The 21,639-nt window shown below is 38.2% G+C and overlaps 2 protein-coding genes across 7 annotated transcripts in view; both read left to right on the top strand.

Moving 5' to 3' along the window:
- LOC131348237 (trichohyalin-like) overlaps positions 1-21,639 on the top strand; it is a 166,381-nt gene that overhangs the window by 91,218 nt on the left and 53,524 nt on the right. For 3 of the 6 annotated variants that reach the window (XM_058383010.1, XM_058383009.1, XM_058383015.1), the window contains one exon: positions 19,060-19,073. The exons of 1 other annotated variant lie outside the window; for it this stretch is intronic. In XM_058383010.1, coding sequence (XP_058238993.1) covers positions 19,060-19,073 — 14 coding nt within the window. Of the gene's footprint in view, positions 1-1,639; positions 4,755-19,059; positions 19,074-21,639 lie in introns of those variants that run through there. 2 more of the 6 variants (XM_058383011.1, XM_058383013.1) reach the window with 1 other exon arrangement.
- LOC131348300 (uncharacterized) lies at positions 4,984-14,164 on the top strand. Its single transcript, XM_058383121.1, has 15 exons — positions 4,984-5,790; positions 7,279-7,346; positions 7,438-8,780; positions 8,854-9,029; positions 9,106-9,176; positions 10,055-10,288; positions 10,382-10,488; positions 10,577-10,747; positions 12,159-12,273; positions 12,463-12,534; positions 12,789-12,877; positions 12,960-13,071; positions 13,141-13,249; positions 13,553-13,623; positions 13,869-14,164. Exons 8-15 carry the CDS (start codon positions 10,701-10,703, stop codon positions 13,971-13,973), a joined length of 720 nt encoding a protein of 239 aa, XP_058239104.1. The 5' UTR covers positions 4,984-5,790; positions 7,279-7,346; positions 7,438-8,780; positions 8,854-9,029; positions 9,106-9,176; positions 10,055-10,288; positions 10,382-10,488; positions 10,577-10,700; the 3' UTR covers positions 13,974-14,164.

The raw sequence follows: 21,639 nt of genomic DNA, 5'->3' as shown, positions 1-21,639 counted from the left end.
AATTAGAATTCTGCCTCAAGTCACATGCTTTTCAAAACTTTACGCAACCACATACATACTTGTGTGTCCGGCCCCCCACGCACACAAATGAGCAAAATACAGTTTATATGACTAACGGAGGAATAGTACGACTAAATGATTTTATTTCGTTATTAATATACAGTTATTGTGAACGTGTTAAAGTAGCATTCTTCTCTGGCTAACTTGACCGGTCACCACTGCTCAGACCTAATCTGACCTGGTCACCAACCGTTGCCATGACGATGAGGCGAGACCGCGAGGTGCTGCGCGTGCTTAGCCAATTATCCTAAAATGGCAGGTTTCTGGGCTAGCTATAAAGAAGAGCAATTATTAGATCTTTTTTGTCAGCAGTTCTCTGCATGAATTGAAATCGTAACAGTCACAGCAACCACACATTCAAACACAGCCTCTTTCCTTTAATATCCCGACTTCTCAGGCAAAGAATGACACACACAGACATTAAAAGACATGTCTCCTTTATTTAACCCACCTGAGTGACAGTGGGTAGGCAAGCCTGCAACCTTTAGCCAAAAAAAGCGTAGCAACTAATGCTACTTGTTTTACATTAAACAGTAGTTTTGGATTGAACTATATTTAGAGCTTACACTGAAAAAATCTCTTTTATAAGATAAGTTACAGCTTAACTGCATCCTGAAATATTCAGTGCACTGTTTTTTTCTGACATTGCCTATACTTATTTTACTTTTGTCAGATTCATTGGTGTCCATATGCATTTACTTATTGTGACATCACTAAATAGGTGTGGCCAGAGGAACAACATGCCTAGAAGTTTCAGTCTGGAGAGCAGTGCAGTCTTTTAAAAAAAAACATGCATTGTTTGATGCAATAATGTAGAAATACACATACAAATAAGTTTTACTGTAAAATGAAGGGGAAAAATTGTTAAAATTTTATTATGGACATAAACATTTAATATAATAAGCTACTTGTTTAATTACAATTTATTGTCATTTTACCTAAATTGGTATGTAATTTAAGATTATGAAAAAATACTGTTAAAATAATAGTCAATTCTTTGAAGAAAAAAAAAAAAAAAAAAAGAGAGAGAGAGAATTACTGTAATTCTTCAGTAATGGTATAATCCTTAAAATTACAGTCAATTTGTTTATTTACAGATAATATTGGTAATTGTACTAGAATTTTTTTGAATATTATAATAGTTTTGAGTATCATTTTAAATAACAGAAAACTACTGTAAAAAAGTTGTTTTCTGTAAAATTAGGATTTTTTTTAGTGTAAGAATGTAGTCTGAAATTCACAGCTTGTCACATTCTCCATTCAAGATAGAATTTACACTTTATAGAACACTTTATTTTAAAGTTTATTTTAAGAAACAAACTCGGATATAAACTACAGTTGAGTCTATAAAATGTTAAAATGTTATAATGCAGAAGAGTTTAAAATACATCAGTAATGTTACTGAAATAAAAGAGTAAATATTTCTCCTTATTAAACTCATTACTCTCTTCAGTTTTCATGGTAAATAATTATAAATAGTCATTTTGGCTTTAGTCATAACAAGCACTGTTTCTGTAGCTGATCACTGGTTATGACCACATGAATCATTCAGCTCACTGTCCTGTTCAATTTTTTAAAGAACTGGAGGGGACTAGAAGACAATTAGAGAATAAAGAAACACAGCTGAAGAACACAGATAAAGAGCTGGAAACCAGTAAAAATCAACTGGAGACACTGGGACAGGAACTTCAGGACAAGCAGAGACAACTACAGGAGATGATGATTGTAGTGGAGCAACAGAAAACTGATTTAGCAGAAAAAACAAAAACACTGCAGATGAAAGATGAGACACTGGAAGAGAAGGAGACACTGCTCAAACAGACAAGAGCTGAACTGGACAAAACAATGAAGGATTTAGAAGACAGTCAGAGACACATGCAGGAGAGAGAAAGAGCTCTACAGGAGAGAGAAAGAGCTCTACAGGAGAGAGATCAACAACTGAAACTGAAAGACACACAGATACAGAAGATACAAATACAAGTGGAGGAAATGGAGAACAGACTTGTGGAGAAGGATGAAGAAATAAATAAGAAAAATGAAGAGCTGAAGATTCTCAAAGAAAGTTTAGAGACTAATGAGAAGACTCTTTCTGAGAGAGATGCAGTGTTAATGGAAACAAATAAACAACTTAAAAATGCCACTGAACAGATGAAGGAGAAAATCTCAGAACTGGAGAATCTGAACAAACTGCTGAGGGAGAAAGAAACACAGCTGAAGAACACAGATAAAGAACTGGAAACCAGTACAAATCAACTGGAGACACTGGGACAGGAACTGCAGGACAAGCAGAGACAACTACAGGAGATGATGATCGTAGTGGAGCAACAGAAAACTGATTTAACAGAAGAAAACAAAGAGCTTGTAGAGAAAGAGAGTCTTCTAACTGAGAGAGAGACACAGCTAATGGAAAGAGACAAACAGCTTCAGGAGAAAGACAGACTTCTGACAGAAAATACAAAAACACTGCAGATGAAAGATGAGACACTGGAAGAGAAGGAGACACTGCTCAAACAGACAAGAGCTGAACTGGACACAACAATGAAGGATTTAGAAGACAGTCAGAGACACATGGAGGAGAAAAACACACAACTAGAGAATCTGAACAAACTGCTGACAGAAAATACACAAACACTTCAGAAGAAGGACAAGAAACTGGAGGAGAAGGAGAAACAGCTCAGAGAGATAGACAAAGAATTAATAGAAACAAATATAACATTAGAAAAGAATCAAACACAGTTGAAAGACAAAGAGAGACAACTGGAGAGTGTGGTGAAAGAACTGGAAACCAGTAAAAACAAACTAATAGAAAGAGATGAACAGCTTCAGGAGAAAGACAGACTTCTGACAGAAAATACACAAAGACTGCAGATGAAAGATGAGACACTGGAAGAGAAGGAGACACTGCTCAAACAGACAAGAGCTGAACTGGACAAAACAATGAAGGAATTAGAAGACAGTCAGAGACACATGGAGGAGAAAAACACACAACTAGAGAATCTGAACAAACTGCTGAGGGAGAAAGAAACACAGCTGAAGAACACAGATAAAGAGCTGGAAACCAGTACAAATCAACTGGAGACACTGGGACAGGAACTGCAGGACAAGCAGAGACAACTACAGGAGATGATGATCGTAGTGGAGCGACAGAAAACTGAGTTAACAGAAAAAAACAAAGAGCTTGTAGAGAAAGAGAGTCTTCTAACTGAGAGAGAGACACAGCTAATGGAAAGAGACAAACAGCTTCAGGAGAAAGACAGACTTCTGACAGAAAATACAAAAACACTGCAGATGAAAGATGAGACACTGGAAGAGAAGGAGACACTGCTCAAACAGACAAGAGCTGAACTGGACAAAACAATGAAGGATTTAGAAGACAGTCAGAGACACATGGAGGAGAAAAACACACAACTAGAGAATCTGAACAAACTGCTGACAGAAAATACACAAACACTTCAGAAGAAGGACAAGAAACTGGAGGAGAAGGAGAAACAGCTCAGAGAGATAGACAAAGAATTAATAGAAACAAATATAACATTAGAAAAGAATCAAACACAGTTGAAAGACAAAGAGAGACAACTGGAGAGTGTGGTGAAAGAACTGGAAACCAGTAAAAACAAACTAATAGAAAGAGATGAACAGCTTCAGGAGAAAGACAGACTTCTAACAGAAAATACACAAACACTGCAGGAGAAGGACAACAAACTGGAGGAGAAGGAGAAACAGCTCAGAGAGATAGAAGAAGAATTGAGAGAAACAAAGGTGATGTTAGAAAAGAATCAGACACAGTTGAAGGACACAGAGAGACAACTGGAGACACTGGGACAGGAGTGGCAGGACAATCAGAGACAACTACAGGAGATGATGATCGTAGTGGAGCGACAGAAAACTGAGTTAACAGAAAAAAACAAAGAGCTTGAAGAGAAAGAGAGTCTTCTAACTGAGAGAGAGACACAGCTAATGGAAAGAGACAAACAGCTTCAGGAGAAAGACAGACTTCTGACAGAAAATACAAAAACACTGCAGATGAAAGACGAGACACTGGAAGAGACGGAGAAAGAGCTCAGAGAGATAGAAGAAGAATTGAGAAAAACAAATATGATGTTAGAAAAGAATCAGATACATTTGAAGGACAAAGAGAGACAACTGGAGAGTGTGGTGAAAGAACTGGAAACTGTTGAAATCTTTTGGAAAATTGTACTCCTTTTCATAAATCTAATTCTAATCTACTTTTATCATTAAATCAAAAGATCACTTTAATTCTTAAATTTACTCAATGAAATCTAATCCATAACCCAGAGTTAATATTAATCTTTACTTATTTTGATTTATATATTTTAATCTCACTTCTCTTAATCTGTGCTTAGACAATATAATTTTGAGTTATCAGCTATGGCAAAAGTAAACCATATAATGAGAAGTAGCTTAAAATAGTATATATAATGACCACATCTAATGTCCATTCGATACAGTCGAGAAAGGAAAGCAGGTCAGAAAGGTCGGTCAGCATGGCCTGCATATATGTCCTCGCTAACTAGAGAGCTAGGAACAGAGTGTGCCTTGAGCATAGGATAGAAGAAGAATATGTTGGCCCATAAGGTGGCTGTGTATAAAAAAAAGAACCATTCTAGTGGCTGATAATAGCTAAAACAAGTGAGGAAAACGCCAAATTTATCTTACATATGCGCTTACATATGTCATAACATTTATATTTGTCTTTTTATATCTATATAAATGTATATATTGTATTTTTCTATATATTATAGATGTTTATACATATATTATCTATTTATATATTATTTTATATCATATTATATTATATTATTATTATTTATTGTTTATATTTATTATATTATATACATATTTATATACTATTGTTTTTTCATATTTTATTATGTCTTTAATTTCTAGCATGTTAGTTTTTATTTTTCCTATTTTTCTGTATATATTTTTTACCTATATCCCTATATTTTTCATGTCCACACACTTTAATTTTACTCTTTTTTCTTTCTTCCAAAATGTAGGACAGTCGTGAAAAGCATTTCACTACATGTCGTACTGTGTATGATTTCATATGTGATGAATAAAATTTTTAAGCTGAATTTGAATGACAGTCAAGCACAGATGTGGTGAAACTAGGGCCTGATATGTGATGCATGAAGTAAAAACTTAGTTTTAAGTTAAAGTTAAGTAAGTTAAGGTAAACTGACAGAAAAGAACAGGCTAGTGTGCATAGGAGAGCAAAGAGAGCAAAAGAGAAGAGAAAAGGAAGAGAGAGGAGATGGAATTAAAAGAAAAACTAAAGAAGGTACAGGACTCTCTGAGAAAGCTAGAGGGAGTGATCCAGGAACATGAAGGAGACATCAGACAACTTAATGACCGAACAACTGAACTGGAGAGAAAGATGAAAGGATGAAGAAGGATGAAGAGAAAAAGAAAGATCTTTACAGACAGCTGAAACGAGAGGTTGTACGAAGGACAGAAATTGCAGAAGAGATGAAGAAACTAAAAGAAAAGAGAGAGTGGGAGAGTAGAGAGATGAAAGAGATGCACAAACAGGAGATGGAGCAGATCAGGAAGGTGTATGAAGGAGAGATCAGAATGGAGTTTATGAAGATCATCCTGCCTGAACTCTGGAAAAAGGCCTCAAAAACAAAGATGCAGGAAGATTTCAGCAGACAGATGGAGTAGAAGAACAGAGAGCTGGAGAGTCTTCACCACAAACTTTTCAAGGTGACAGAACATCTCACTCTGGTGAAATATGCATAGAATATAACTGTTTTGAGCATCATGTTACGTTCCCACACTAGGCTTGTGTCTAGGGGGGGTGCAGGAACAATAACCGGGGTTGGTGCGGGAGTGTAGTGGGGATGGAAAATAGATTGGAAAAGGAAAGATGGAATTTATTTTTTATTGTAAAACATGGTAACAACAACCAGACATCAGACACAAAAGAAAAAATCAAACAAGGGTCTAGACTCAGTGAGGTAAGAGAACGTGGGCAGTGCCAAAGAAAAGAACATAAGAAAACTGAAGACTACCCTGGGCTGTATTTTTAGCCGCTAATCTATCTAACAACAACACTACATAACTACACTGGTTTAAGCTAATCCAAAAATACAGGGGGTGGCACAGCTATCTAAACAGCTGGCATACCTATGTGGTGAAATGTAGGTGCGCACATTCTTATCTGTTCTCAAAACCATGTGAGCTAGTAGAACAAAAGCACTTGTAAGGTTTTCCCACAGGCTAGCACAACTAGCTACAAACAATACGCTAACAAAGTTAACAGAGCAAGCAAGGCTGGATAGACATTAGTATTAACAGGGACAATTAAATTGCACATCTTAAATTGTTGTTATTGCACAGAATTTTAATTATTGTAACTGCACAGTGAGAAATATCATACACAACAATGTGTATTATGATGACAGGTTATTTCACAGTTATAACAGTATAAAAATCAGTATAAAAAAATCAGTACTAATAATGTGTATTATGACACCTGGTTTCCTGAGAGCAGCTCTGATTGTAAAGTCTAATAGCAGTAGGGAGAAAAGACCTTCTGTATTGCTCCTTCAGACATTTAGGATGTAACTGTAGTCTGTCACTGAAGGAGCTGCTCAGAGATGTAACCATGTCATACAGGGGGTGAGAGTTATTCTCCAGCAAGGATGATAGCTTAGCTACTATCTTACTTTCTCCCACCTGCTGTATTGTGTCCAGGGGCATCCCCAGAACTGACTTTGGGCTCAGTTTTGCTGTTGCACGGAAAAATAACACATTGGAACAGAATTCTTTTATTGTTTTATTGCTTTTATTGATCAGCGGTCTTATATTTCATAACATGACATGACGATCACCAGAGGACGAGTTTGTGACATTTTAAACAAAGACAGTTGTTGATAAAGTTCTGGCATTGTGGAAAATTTTCTCTTGAAATCTGAGTGTAAGTGCTGCTATGAAGCTCATCTCAGACTAGCATAACTTTTTTTAAAAACAAAGGCACAATGAAAACATTTTTAGTGTATAGATAACGATAAACTGATGAGCTTTTGTGTAGAGAATTTTATAACACCAAAAATTTACGAAGGAAGACAGTACAAAAAGCAGTTTGCCTACACCGGAGATAAAGCTGTTTCTTAAGTTTTCTACCTCAGGGAATGTCTTGAGTTCAGAAGGTTTCTCTGTGATGTAACTGCAGTATTTTCTATTTATTAGCTTCAAGACTGAGAAAGGAGAGAGACTGATGAAGGAACCACATCTATAGCTTTTATAAGTAATAACAGGTAATGAATTATTTCTCGGATGTTCTACTGCATTACATGTTAAACTAAATGGGAAAAATAATGTCATTCTGTAACATCCCAACTGTCACAGGCACGCCGGACCCAACCCCTCACCAGCGCACTCACTCACCCGAGTACTGATTGACTTCACCTGCACCTCATTAGTTTCTTACCTCCACTCCTCTATTTAAGAGCACTCTCTCCACTTCCTCCCCATCTGGTCTCGTTTGAGAAACCGACTATATGCTTCGTTTGCACCCGTATTCCTATGATTGCGCCCCAACTGCCATCTTCCCCTTCTCACCTCGGTTGCTGCTCTCTCTAATTCCACTCATCTCCGTGCACGGCATTTCCATCTCCATCCCGCTCCGGTGTTCTATCAATTCATCCTACTCATCATTATTTCCTACCCAAAAATACGTCATGTTTTGCCCTCTTAGCGCCCCGCCCATAAATCTGTCCTACCTCTGTTAGAGGCTTGTGGATTGATTGATCATTTTCCTAGTTTGTGTGGTTTTATTCGACGTTATATTTCATTTGCGTGTCAATATTTAACAGTCGACTTGTGCATTGACGGTAAGTATTCATTTTTTTTTTTTTTTTTATCATTTTTACAATTAAGATAAATTACAAAATGTGAGCATTATAAAAATACGCACTGACAATAATGTTCTTATACACTTGGTAACTTTTATTAGTTGACAGTAACGATTGTCTATACTTGTCATAATCCAAAGTAGTAATGCTAGTTGTCCCGACTTCTCATTATACACTTGTTTATATTGCCACGTGAAACGTCCGCTAGCTAGTTATGTCTTATGCAAAGTAGCATACATCAGTCATTATACACATGATTTACTAGCTAATTAGTTTTCCTGCCTATGAAAATGGCAGACTCTCAGGCTAAGGTCACTGAGCAGAAAATTGTTTTTTTTTTTACGTACTTGCTGTCATGCAAATTATAAGTTTTGTGAACCTTTGTTTCAAAATAGTTAGGCTTCATTAAACCGCACTCTTTTTTTTATTCTTCATTTTATTATTCAAGTAGGATTGTCTAATTTACACTATTAAAATAAACCAACGGTTACGTGTGCAGGATTTTATGATATTTAGGATATTCTCATAAGGTAGAGCAAACTGTGGTTTAGGCAAAGCAGAGGTTTGTGTTTAATATTTAAAGTGGTTTCTTAAAGTGTTATTTACATTTTCCTGTTACTTGTATTCATAATACGTGTTACACCGAATGAAGGGGATTGTTAATATATTATTTGTATTTTTTATTTTATTTTTAATATTGAATCTGTATGTTTCCAGCTATGGAAAAGAAGTGGGAGGAAGTATACAATTATCTTTCTTCACAGTCATACCCAGAAGGATATGACAAGTCACAGACACAAAACCTGAGGAGATTTGCCTCCAAATTCAAAATAATGGGTTGGTAATTTTTATAATAAAAATCTGGTATAATGTTAACATATTTCCTAAAGCTGTTAAAATTGCCATATAGATGGAGAACTCTGGTCTGGGAGCAGACGAGTGATTAAAACCAGAGAGGAAGCGAAGAATGTCTTTGAAGAATTTCATTCTTCCCCAATTGGAGGGCACACTGGCGTCATTAAAACAAGAAATGCCATATCTCACAGATTTTACTGGTTTGGCATGACGGTTGACATTGAAAACTGGGTAATTGGTGGTTTTTTTTGGTTTGTTTGTTTTTTGCAGTGGTGTAGAGATGAGAGAAACTTTGTATATCTTACAGATCTTACAGTGTGACAAGTGTCAAAGTTGGGGAAACCTTTGGCTGTTGATCAGAAACTGGAGTGTATTCAGGTACATTTTTCATGCATTTTTACAACTTAACTATGTTAGAAAAGTGCTAGGACACAAAGTGCATGTGATCTAATGCTGCTTTGATAAACATGATAACCATGCACACATCATACATACATACATGCATATACACACATAGTGGCCAAAAGAATTGAAACAAAAGTGAAATACAAAGCTTTAATGATATGTTTTTTTTAAAATGACAATTAAAAATGAGTAATTTATGTAACGAAATTGCTATACAGCAGTCAGTATTTAGAAGTTTATAATATTTAATTTCATAATATTTATAATATATTTATAATAATAATTCTTCAAAACCTGCTGGATCCGGCTGGGCATGGAGTCAGAAGGACGCCTGCTGTACTCAAGTGTTCAATTCATGCCTGCTTGTTTGCTTCCTGAAGATCATGTACAGAAATGTGGCACAGAGGTTCATAGTTTACTTAAGAATTCTTGAGTTTTAGGTGTGTTTGTGCAGAGCTGGACACCCTGCCTACAGATAGTTAAAGTCCCACCACATATTTGCTCCATTCATTAACTAAACCAGCTGATTCTAATGAGCACAACTCTTCAGCCTGATAGACAAGAACTAAAGGTGGGGTCTTCTTGGACTGGACTTTGGCTCGTGCATTCCATGGGTGCTTGATCAGATTTGACGAATTGTGCTGCACTGACTTTTCTGTGGGATCAGACTGGACAGGCTGGCCTTTGGTCCCCACAGGCAGAAATGAACCTTGGGTTTCCATGGCACTGTTGCCAGGTTACTGGTATATAATTTAATATTCAATGTAAATGTGTTTGTGGGGTTATAGCTGATATATAAACATATAAATATGTAGTATTACACATAATAAAATAGATTTTTTTCTTTCTAGGTGTCTGATGTCTGGGAACTTGTGGGCATTGATTTATTTGGACCCTTGCCAAAAACTGCTGATGGCTTTCAGTATGTTCTGACAGCCACAGACTATTTCTCCAAGTGGGTTGAGGCCTTCCCATTGAAAACCAAAACTGCAGCTGAAGTTGCAAAAAATCTTTGTTCAATTATATAGAGACATGGCTGTCCTAAAAGAATACTGTCAGATCAGGGGAGAGAATTTGTTAATGAAGTAAGTGCTTTTTAAAAGTACAAAAATTAGTTCTAAGTGAATTTTTGCAGCTGTTTTGTAGTCTCAATTTTTTTTTTTTTTTTTTTTTTTAAGATCAACCATGCACTTTCTGAACTGCTTCGCATTAAAAGGAGTGTAACAGCAGCTTACTACCCCCAAACTAATGGCCTTGATGAAAAGACCAACGATAACATTAAACAGTAAACTTTACAATTAATAACGTTACCTGGCACATTTACATGAAATGAAATTTTTTTAAAAGATAGTATGGTATTATTTATATTTCAGAGCCTTCAAGAAGCTAGTAAATGATCAGCAGAATGATTGGGATACCTATCTGGACGCAACACTTTTTTTCTCTCAGATCGAAGGTGCACACAACCACAAAACACTCTCCGTTTCTTTTTAATGTATGGTAGAGAGGCAGTGTTTCCTTCAGAGGTTCCCATGGACATGCCGGTAAGTCCTTCCAGATTTTATACTTGCTTTGTCAGAATTATGTCTTTCACATTTAACTTGAATATGAAGAAATATTTCACCTCATTTACACAGTTATTCTATCTCTAATTGTTTGGAACTGTAGCTTTCCAACATAATTCTTCCTCAAGAATGCATACTCAGACTTTGTTCAGTCTAAAAACAAGAAAGTGGAGGCTCGTAAACAAACAGTTGAAGAAAATGTTAAAAAGTCACAGGAAAAACAGAAGCAAGCATATGCCAAAAACGTTCAGGAAAAAGTACCAACATGTGACACATGGTGTTGGTGATGAAATTCTGCTGCTGAATATGCGAAAGCGTGGAAGAAAAGGAGGGAGAATTGAACCAGATTTCTCTGGTCCATATACAATTGAATCCGTGTGCGGCAAGTTGGTTACACTGCAAAACAAGGAAGGGACTACCCTCAAAACTAAATACAACATAAATCATTTAAAACCGTACAAAAGAAGCATGGACAGTGAAACATCTGCAGCACATTCTGCATCACGTCAAGCATCCACTACAAGCCCTCAGCAGACTTTAAATGATCCTAAACAGCATGATGACAGTGCAGCAGTAAAAAAAAAAAGAAAAAAAAAAGGGTCATCTCTTATTGTGTTTGCCACAAAAAGTACTCCACAGAGTACTGAAGATTCCAAAGAGGTAAAAGCAGTGACAGAAGCCATTAAGCCTGTATGTGCACTGCCAGAAAATCTAAAGAAAAGCTGTGAAGGTGTCGTATTCAGAGTTGTGCTTCTGACCTGTTGGTCATTTTTTACCAATTTGCCTTGTCCACCAGGTGGTTTGGCAAGTTTTTTTTCCCCTCTTACAGTACTAAACTGTTGGTCACAAGTTAAAAACATGGAGTTGAACAATTACAATAAATAGTTACCTATTTTTCACTTGGATAGAACCAAAGGGTGCATTTAACTCAGTGTACATTGTTAGCTGTATTGTATGGTTTTCATGCACATTTTGAAATGTGTATATTTTCCTTAATAGCTGGATCATCCCATGATTTAAGCATGAGCTATCTCATGAAGTTTCTAAATTCATGTACATGTGAACTCTGGTACAAACATGGTGCTAAGCAGTACATGTATGACCACTCCCTGTTTGTTAACTTGATGCAGTTTTTGTTATTACTCCTTTCCAGTGTTTCCCATTTTTGATTTTTCTGGTGCTAGAAATGCTGGCCTGCCATATTTGATAGCTTCAAAAATGTCTGTACTAAGGCCTTTTTAGGTATCAGGATTGGGAAACACTTCTATATCTACACTTCATTTTATGTTGGCCTGTTGGCCCTGTTGAAGTTTTTCGTTGGCCCTTTTGAGTTAACTATATTTAATGGCCCGTTTTTGGAAAATACTGACTTTCCTAAATGTTCCTTTAGTGCTGAAGCTGTGGGCTTCAAAGGACCAGGGCAGGTTGAAGCAGTTGTGGGACCATATAAACTGTTTGACAGTTCTTTCCGGATGCTGCAAGGGAAAGAGTGGCTGTCGGATGAAGTAAGTGAGCCTAAAATTAGCCTACCTGTGGTTTAAAGTACAAAGAGGTTGTTCAGCATTTTCTCTTCACAGGTTATTGATGCATACCTACACCATCTTGTTGATAAGCAAAAGGAAGTCCAAATTGTCAGTGTACTTTTAAAAGGATCCTGTAATTTTTCAGAATTCTTACTGATGTTTGTTTAACAGAAACCGGTACATCTGCTGTGTGTAGCTGTGTCAAACTCACTATTTTCTGGCCTTTTTGGATGTCTCTTTAAGGTATTTAAGTAATGCAAACATTGATGATAACTGTGCTGTCAATAATTAATGCAATTAAAATAGTCATCCCACAGATGAAATTTCCTTTAGAGGACATTTGGCTGTGCCCTGTGAACTTTGGAGCACACTGGATGCTTGTAGTATGTGTGGTAAACTATGTAATCTCAAATCTATTGTTGAATTTTTTTTTTTTTTTTGAATCTGTACTTACAAAATATTTGTAATATTAAATGATGTCGCCTTTTTTTTAAAAGATCGTCTGCGTGACCAAAAAGAGCATCTTAATTTTAGATCCATTGGGAAAGGAGACATTGTATGAACGTAAAGTTCTGCGAAACTGGAGGTAATCCCCCCCACACACTTTTGAACACAGAAGGCATGATGTTTTGAATGTCAAAACTAAAAATGTTTTTAATGATACCTAGAAACTTTCTGAAGCTGCAAGGTCGTGACGAGCACAGTGCAGCATGGCAAGCGCAAACCCTCCCTCACGAAGAACAACAAGACTCGAGCAGCTGCGGACTTCTAATTTTGAAGGTGTGTTGGATAACCTATACTGGGCTGTTCTTGTTTTTTTAGATTTATACTAAAACATGAATTTTGCAGTTTGCAGAACTGTGTCTTTTAGAGGGCAGTGTTCAAGATGTGAAGACAAGCGAAAGTGCTATATCCTTGGATAGAATAGAGATTGCATGTGCACTGCTGACATATCGAGGTAAGTTTAGGGACATTTAGTAATAAATTACTAAAGTAAAAAAGCATAAATAAAAATGTACTAGACGAGACACTCCTGGTGCACAGAAATATCTGATCAAAAAATGAGAATACAAAAACGCTAACTATGCTGGACTTTCACATCAGTAAATATTTTAAATCAAATTATAGTCATAGTCTGAGTGTCACACTATGGATTGTCAAGTCTTAAGTCTAAATTTAAATATTTTGGATTATAATTGGATGAACCTTGTATGGATTGCTTTGTTTATTTTAATAGAGCCAATTTTAATCATTGTTATAGGGAAGGCAGAGGATTACTGTGTGGTGTGCTCCATGTTGGAAGTTAATGCTGAAAAAAGCATGATTGAAATGGTAAGGAATCATATTCCCACACATTCATTTTATACATAGATATATTGAATAACCATGTTAATGTCTTTAAATGTATACTTGAGGTTTGAAATTAAAATATTGTAATTCATCAAATGGTCAACCTGTACTTTGATGAATTAATCAAATGTTAGGTACCAATTGCACTTTTTTATCGCAAAATATTTTTCAGTAAAAGTGTTCCCTTTCTATTGATGTAAATTACTGATGTATGACTTGTGCTTCAGGTGCAGTGTGACCTCTGTGGAAGGTGGGCACATTTTGAATGTGCCAAATACAGAAAAGGCCTCCCAACTTGTGTGTGGGGGAAAATGTGTGGGGAAAAATTATAATAATGGAAAACTGTGTGTGTAAATAAATTTCTTTTGTGTATAAACCTTAAAAATTAAATTTTGTACAGTTAAGTCAGTTTAGTCTCTGGAGTTATTACTGTGCTTAAAATTGTTTTTAATAATGACTAGTGATTATGCTGAAAAAGACTATTTTATTAAGTTGCCTATATACTCTGGTCTTAGATTTTCTTATCAGAAACTGCTACCTGTGTTTAAACTATAGGAACTACATTCTGATAGGGTAATAATGACGTCAGAAACTGCTACCTGTGTTTAAACTATAGGAACTACATTCTGATAGGGTAATAATGACGTCAGAAACTGCTACCTGTGTTTAAACTATAGGAACTACATTCTGATAGGGTAATAATGACGTCAGAAACTGCTACCTGTGTTTAAACTATAGGAACTACATTCTGATAGGGTAATAATGACGTCAGAAACTGCTACCTGTGTTTAAACTATAGGAACTACATTCTGATAGGGTAATGACGTCAGAAACGGCTACCTGTGTTTAAACTGTGCGTTGCATGTTTTGCAGTGTTCTGTCCATTTGAAAGTACAGGTAGGAAATTTTGATGAAGTAGGACAGACCGATAGGTATAACTATACGTTTTCACTACCGGTAGGAAATTCTGACAAGTAGGAAGAACTGATAGAACACCGGCTTCCAGATTCCATTTCACTCAGCTGAGTATTCCCCTCTCTCCTTTCTCCACCCGTACTCAAACATCAACAAACGTACCCCTTCCGGGGTTTAAACCTGCCCTTATCTGCTCATCTCTGGTGTTTCGTGACACCAACACGAACGTGAACCGTCTCTGGCATACTAATTACTCACGTGACTCGTGGACGGTTTTCCCACAGACATAAATACCCCACGCACGCATTGTTTTACGCGAAGTGTCATCCCCACGTGACATACCGAGCGTTCTGATCTTCCTTGCCTTGTTTTGTGTATGATTATTGCCTGTTTTCCTGTTTCTGATCCTGCCTAGCCTCCGATACTGATTCTCGTGTATGGGTCATACATGCTTGCTGTTCTGACATCTGATTTCGTTTTGCGCTTTCAGTTTTGGTTTCCTCATTATAGTGTTTTCCTGGTTTTGACTCACGCTTTGTTTTTGACTACGATTCCTGCCTGTGTGATTACTCTAATAAATCCGCGAATGGATTCTACTCCTGCTGCCTCCGGTGCTTCATTACAGGATACTTCGCCTGCCGAGAATCCAGTGGATTTGCGCGATACTATCATCCGCCAAGGCCATATGATCCGCGCATACCAGGATCAGGTGGCGGAGCTGCAAGCCACCAACGCGCAGCTACAACAACAACAGCAGCAACTCCCAGTCCAGGTATCGACTGCTGCTCCTCCTGTTTCTGCACTGTGCAGTGTAATTCCACAAATGGCGCTACCAGAAAAATTCAAAGGCTCAGCTGATCGCTGCCAGGGTTTTGTTTGCTTCTTTGCACATCAGCCTGAACTGTATCGCGATGACACGACCAGGTGCTCGTTTATATTATCTCTCCTCACTGGTAGAGCTTTAGACTGGGCATCAGCTGTGTGGGACTCTGACCCTCAAATAAAGACTTCCGTGAGGTCTTTGAATACCCAGCCAGGGGAAAAGACATTTCCATCCAGCTAATGGAGTTACGCCAGGGCTCGAATATTGCAGCAGACTATGCGATAAAGTTCCGTACCCAAGCAGCCCAATCCGGGTGGAACGACACCGCGTTTCTGGCAGTATTTCGAGGGGGATTAAACACAGCACTACAGTCTGAAATGGCGTGCCGAGACACCAACACCACGCTATCCCAGTTTATTGGGATGACGATCCGGCTCAGCAATCTGCGGCGTCAACACCGTGCCACTACCTCTTCCCGTTTCCAGCCACATCGTTACCAGGATGTCCACGCTACCCCTGAAGACACACCCGAACCCATGCAACTAGGGCGATCACATGTGTCAGAAAGAGAACGCCAACGCCGGACAGATCTACATCTGTGCTACTACCGCGGTCAACCAGGTCACCATGTGTCCCGCTGCCCAGAGAAATCTGCCACATCTCAGGTGGGGGAAGCTAAACTGCCTTCTAAGGTAGCCCTATCGGCTGTACTACACTATGATAACCATACCTTTCCTGTCTCAGCGTTACTAGACTCGGGAGCGGCCGTCAACATCTTTGACAGCGGACTTGTAGAGGAATTACGCCTCCCCACCTCACCATGCTGCATGGGGGGGACTGTCTCCGGAATACTAATTACTCACGTGACTTGTAGACTGTTTTCCCACGGACATAAATACCCCACGCACGCATTGTTTTACGTGAACTATCGTCCCCACATGACATACCGAGCATTCTGATCTTCCTTGCCTTGTTTTGTGTATGATTATTGCCTGTTTACCTGTTTCTGATCCTGCCTAGCCTCCGATACTGATTCGTGTGTGTGTGTGTGTGTGTGTGTGTACAGGAATACTTGTATTTGGCTTGTTCAATACTCAAATGTTATACACATCTATGCAATACAGTGGAATATTGCAATAAGTTTACCATCCTACCCTGTTAGTCCTTTATTTTATTTATTTATTTTTTACTATTATACCCTCATTGGGGGCTGAGCACCCCCTTAAATGAAAATTCGTTATTCGATATTCGTTGCAATCCTGTATGAAACAAGAACCGGCGTTCCTGGCAGTCGAGTCGTACACCGAAAATATTTTCGTACACCGAGGGCAAATTGACTCAAATTCGAATCAAATACCGAAAATTCGAACACGGGGGTGGTCGAGGACTGAGGTACCATTGTCTCAGGAGGTACAGGTTGTAGTGTTGGACTTTATTCACTCTTATTTCAAAACTTGCACACTAAGGTACAAACCTGGAGAACACAAACTGCATTGTCCTTGGAACTGTGTTGAAGATGAAATGAGAAGCTGCTGCTCAAGTGAAGGACTCACACTACAGTGTAGACTCTCATCTTTCATTAGTCGTGTTTACACACAAAGATTTTTACCAGTCTGAATGAATTCAGCCAGACTGCAGATTCCTAATGAACTATTTCTGTGTCCTAAAATGGACAATTTTCATTTATATACATGTTACATGTGATCTGATCCAAAGCTATCTTGGTGCTGGGAGCTCTAGGCTAGTGCTTCTGAATGATTAAATCATTTATCACCATGTTTTAAAATGAAAAGTCACAATCAGGGAAGAATCGATATCACACAAACCCACTCACAATTATTTTAAACAGATTAAAATCTCTAACATGAGCTGTGTTTTCTGTACAACATTTTATTACATGATTCAAACTCACATGTGCAGAACACACAAGCTGAATCCCATAAAGAAAATAATCACACCACTGACTGTCTATAAGGGTGGACATCATACCAGGGGTTTAAATGTGAAGCCAAAATGCCTCTGCCGCCCTCTAGTGGCTGTCTGCAGTACAATTATTAACCCCTCCAGTTCCCATGTTAGTGAATGGAACATGATCCAAACTTTCATTGAAGTTACAGCTCCACAGTCATTTTTATGAGCTCAGTTCAGCTTAATATCTCCTCCATATTTTTCCTACAATAAATGTGTTTTGTAAGAGTTATATGGTGATCATTAAAAGGGCAGGTTGATGAGGTTGACCAAGGCAGCTAACACTAACTCAAATTCATACTAATTTATTGAGTGTATGACTTTAGATAACACTAGCAGTAGCTTGGTAAGGTTAACCAGTCACTACTTTTTAAATGAACTGCACTGACAGAATGAGTGGAGAATAAGAGCACTTCTCCATTCAGATGTGTAACTTACTGCAGCTCTCAGAGTTCCAGGAAAATCCTGGAGAGCAGAAACTGATTATCCTCAAGAAATAGTTAGCAACTGGTAGCTCATTAATTCATGAGTCAAAGCTCTAAAGTAGCAGAGTGATGAAAAGAGGAAAGTGTGAAGTGAAAAGAAAACTGCTCATGATCCAAATCAAAGCAGCTCTTCTGTGAAACATGGAGACATGGACATTTATGGAAGACAGTAGAACTTGTCTTTATTTTTCCCTGATACAGATAGAAATGTGATTAAAATATGGTGATGCTCAGCATTTTCACTTCATATGGAGTGTTTTATTCAACAGCTGATCACAGATCTGTGTTACTGCACTGAGAAAAAACACCTCATGAAGTATTTCATTATTTAAATATAAACTATTTATAATGATTAACTCTATTGTTATATTTTATTTTATAAAATGTATAAAATTGTATCTGAACATCTTTGAAAGCACAGAGTGAAGATTGTTTATCAGCTGTTCTGACTGTAAATCATAAGTTTTTCTCATTGTATTTTATCTAACATTACATTTCTCTCTGTTGTTTTTCATGATCCCTCTCCCAGGGGTAAGTAAATAACTCGACTTCACACTAATGGTAAAGGCTGATATTTTATAAACTTATCACATATATTACATTTTAATCCAGGAATCAAACAGAAACATAAAAAGCATTTTCAGATCATGTTTACGTGAAGGAGTCTGATCAGTAAGTGAGATTCCACTTCCATCAGTCAGCTTCTTTCCCACAATGCACCTGTGTGTAACCTCACTGCAGTGCAATAATGTAGACAGAGACGTTTACCATGTCGAGTAAAAGACACAACAAACACACAGTATATAACACACCACTGACAGACTCCATCACAATCTCACACTGAATCATATATAAATTAAAAGATAAAATTTCCCAGGATTCCTCTGGATGGAATAGTTTATAACTCATATCTGTGTTCTTCCTGAAATAAAGAGTATCATAAAGTTTACTGACACTTCACAATAAACAAAAAAAAAATAGTATTTTCTAATAAATCACAAGATATTTCTCTTCCTTAAGGGTAACTAGCGGTATATTAGCACAATGCTACATGATACAGATTTACTGTGTGTGATGACTGATTGTTGTCTAGTTTTCCTCTTTTTTATTAAGACACACATCAGCTGTGTTTTAACCAGAGTAACAGTTACTTTCACATTTTCACATGGAACAATTCACATTTGTAATCATGCATAAAATCTTCACACTGTTTTATTTACTTTCACAGGCTACAGTGAGACGTGAGTATAAATCCCTTTTCTCTGCTAGTGATGTCTTGATGCTGCATGAATAATATATTTATTGTACAGATGAAATAGATTAGACTGTGCTGTGTGTTCAGAGTGCAATAGCACATAGATATATGAGCATCATGAGCATAGTGTAGTGAACACAACAGACTGTGATCTCTGGCAGAACATTCATCATGCTGTTGTCTAGTTTATCATTTAGTGTTGTACAGACACAGAAATCTGACCTACACACTGATACTGAGAGCTAAAAAGCTGAATGTATAGCACTGAGAAGCAAAGCAACACACAAAGCTAGGTAATATTGGGCTGCTAGTTTGTTCTGTAGACTTTGCTCTTTTACCTTGTGCTCAGAAACTCTCAGTCACACTGATGAGCAAGAAACTAATGTTTTCCACAGTGAATATCCACCATGTATAACAGACTGTCACGAATCAAGAATGAAGGCACTCTGCACTCTGGTGCTGTGAGAGCAGTAGACCGTTACAGCAGCTCCTGGGTTTCTTTTATTTTTCTGTTTCTGTGTCTTTATTTATTTTTGATTATTATTTTCTTTGTCTGTTTTTTGTTTTTAGGAAGCAATCAGCATGGTTCATATACACTTTTTCCCTGTTTTTATGGTCTTTTTGCTGTTCTCATCACTTTTTGTAGTTGGGAGCTGGGCTCAGCAGAGTGTTTAGAGTGTAGTTGGGAGCTGGGTTCAGCAGAGTGTTTAGAGTGTAGTTGGGAGCTGGGTTCAGCAGAGTGTTTAGAGTGTAGTTGGGAGCTGTGTTTAGTTACACACACAACCTGTTAACACTCCAAAACAATGCTTCTTACTGAAGACAGGCACAAGATCCCAGCAAAGCTCAGGAGGAAACGCCATGGTTGCAGAGCCGGTGCGAAGCTTAGAGCGACATAGAGAAGATTTAAACCTGTGGTACCAAATGTCCTGAGACATTTGTAACTATAACCGGTGATTTTAATCATGTTAATCTGGACTCTACTCTCCCAACTTTTCACCAGTTTGTTGACTATTTCACACAGGAAAAGAGAACACTGGACTGGACGTATGCAACTGTTTTACCCCCATTTGATGATTCAGATCACAATCTCCTCTTTTTAACACCACAGTATGTTCCTGCAGTTCAAAGGCAGCCTGTCTCCACAAAGTCAGTGAGGGGGTAGACTCAGGAAGCCAGTGAGACCCTGCAGGACTGCTTTGAGACAACAGACTGGAGTGTACTCTGTGAACCACATAGGAATGACATTAGTAGAATCACAGACTGCATCACAGCCTGTATCAACTTTTGCCATGACACCTTTATTCTTACTAGAACTGCATACTGCGATCCAAACAATAAACCTTGGATCAACAGTGAACTGAAGAATTTGTTAAACATAAAGAAGAATGCCTTCTGGTTTTGTGACAAGGATACAGCACCAACTGATGACAAGACTGAGGAAGTGTAAAGACTTGTACCAGAAGAAGCTGGAGAGTACACTTCAGCAACACAACATCAAGGACATGTGAATGGGCATGAAGCAGATTACAGGATTCAATTTGAAGGACCATCAGCTGGGGACAGCTTCGACAGAGCCAACGAACTGAATGTGTTTTTCAACAGGTTCAGCACATGATCTCCTGCAGGGCCATCCCACACAGAAACAGTCTTCACACCCTCGCAGACACCAAATAAACATCAACATCATACAGGCTTGCTAAGTATCCCTGACCACAACCCCTCAATCCCCACCTCCACTGGAGTGACCACATCCTCTTACTTGCCTGTGATGGCAAAACCAGGTGAGAAGACAGCTGGAGAGACTTGATTAAAGTAAGGCTGCAGGCCCTGACAGTATTAGTCCCAGGGTTCTTAAGTCCTGTGCTACTCAGTTGTGTGGTATCCTTTAGAACATCTACAACCTGAGTCTGATGGGGGAAAGGATACCAGTGCTATGGAAAACATCAGGTCTAGTACCAACACCTAAAAAAGCCACCCCATCTGGCCTTAGAGACTACAGACCGGTTGCTTTGACATTACATGTCATGAAGGTGTTGGAGAGAACAGTTTAAGCCCACCTGGTCCCACAAGTAAAACCTGCACTGGACCCACTCCAGTTTGTTTACCAGCCTCATGTGGGTGTCAACGATTCTGTTATCTATCTGCTCCAGCGTGCTCACTCCTACCTGCATGGCAGCGGTGGTAATGTGAAGATCATTTTTTTTATTTTTCTAGTGCTTTCAACTCCATCCAACCATTCCTGCTAAGAGAGAAGCTGCTTAGAATCGATGTCAGCTCAACAACCATCTCCTGGATTGCTGACCACCTGTCACACAGGCCCCAGTTTGTGCCATTGCCATTGCCTTCCTGTCAGACACAGTGGTCAGTAACAGAGGAGCACTGCAAGGGACTCACTGCATGAAAAGGCAGATTTCCGTCCCCGTGAATGCCTGATCACCATTCTAATCACCCGCAGTGATCGGCCATTCCTACCCGGGGAAGATGCCGTTGGCGAGGGACAGAAACTGTCAATATCATACCGCGGGGTGAATGGGGAGGGAGGTGTGGGGAGG

Source organism: Hemibagrus wyckioides, linkage group LG28, assembly GCF_019097595.1.
Source record: "Hemibagrus wyckioides isolate EC202008001 linkage group LG28, SWU_Hwy_1.0, whole genome shotgun sequence".
In the NCBI taxonomy this organism is placed as follows: domain Eukaryota; kingdom Metazoa; phylum Chordata; class Actinopteri; order Siluriformes; family Bagridae; genus Hemibagrus; species Hemibagrus wyckioides.
This window is presented reverse-complemented; position numbering and strand designations above follow the sequence as displayed.

Bases quoted from the DNA above. Each gene is read 5' to 3' on its own strand.
- LOC131348300 (XM_058383121.1), top strand. From the start codon at position 10,701: ATGGTAGAGAGGCAGTGTTTCCTTCAGAGGTTCCCATGGACATGCCG. The intron at 10,748-12,158 runs GTAAGTCCTTCC...ATGTTCCTTTAG, and splicing joins AGGTTCCCATGGACATGCCG to TGCTGAAGCTGTGGGCTTCA. The intron at 13,072-13,140 runs GTGTGTTGGATA...TGAATTTTGCAG, and splicing joins GCGGACTTCTAATTTTGAAG to TTTGCAGAACTGTGTCTTTT.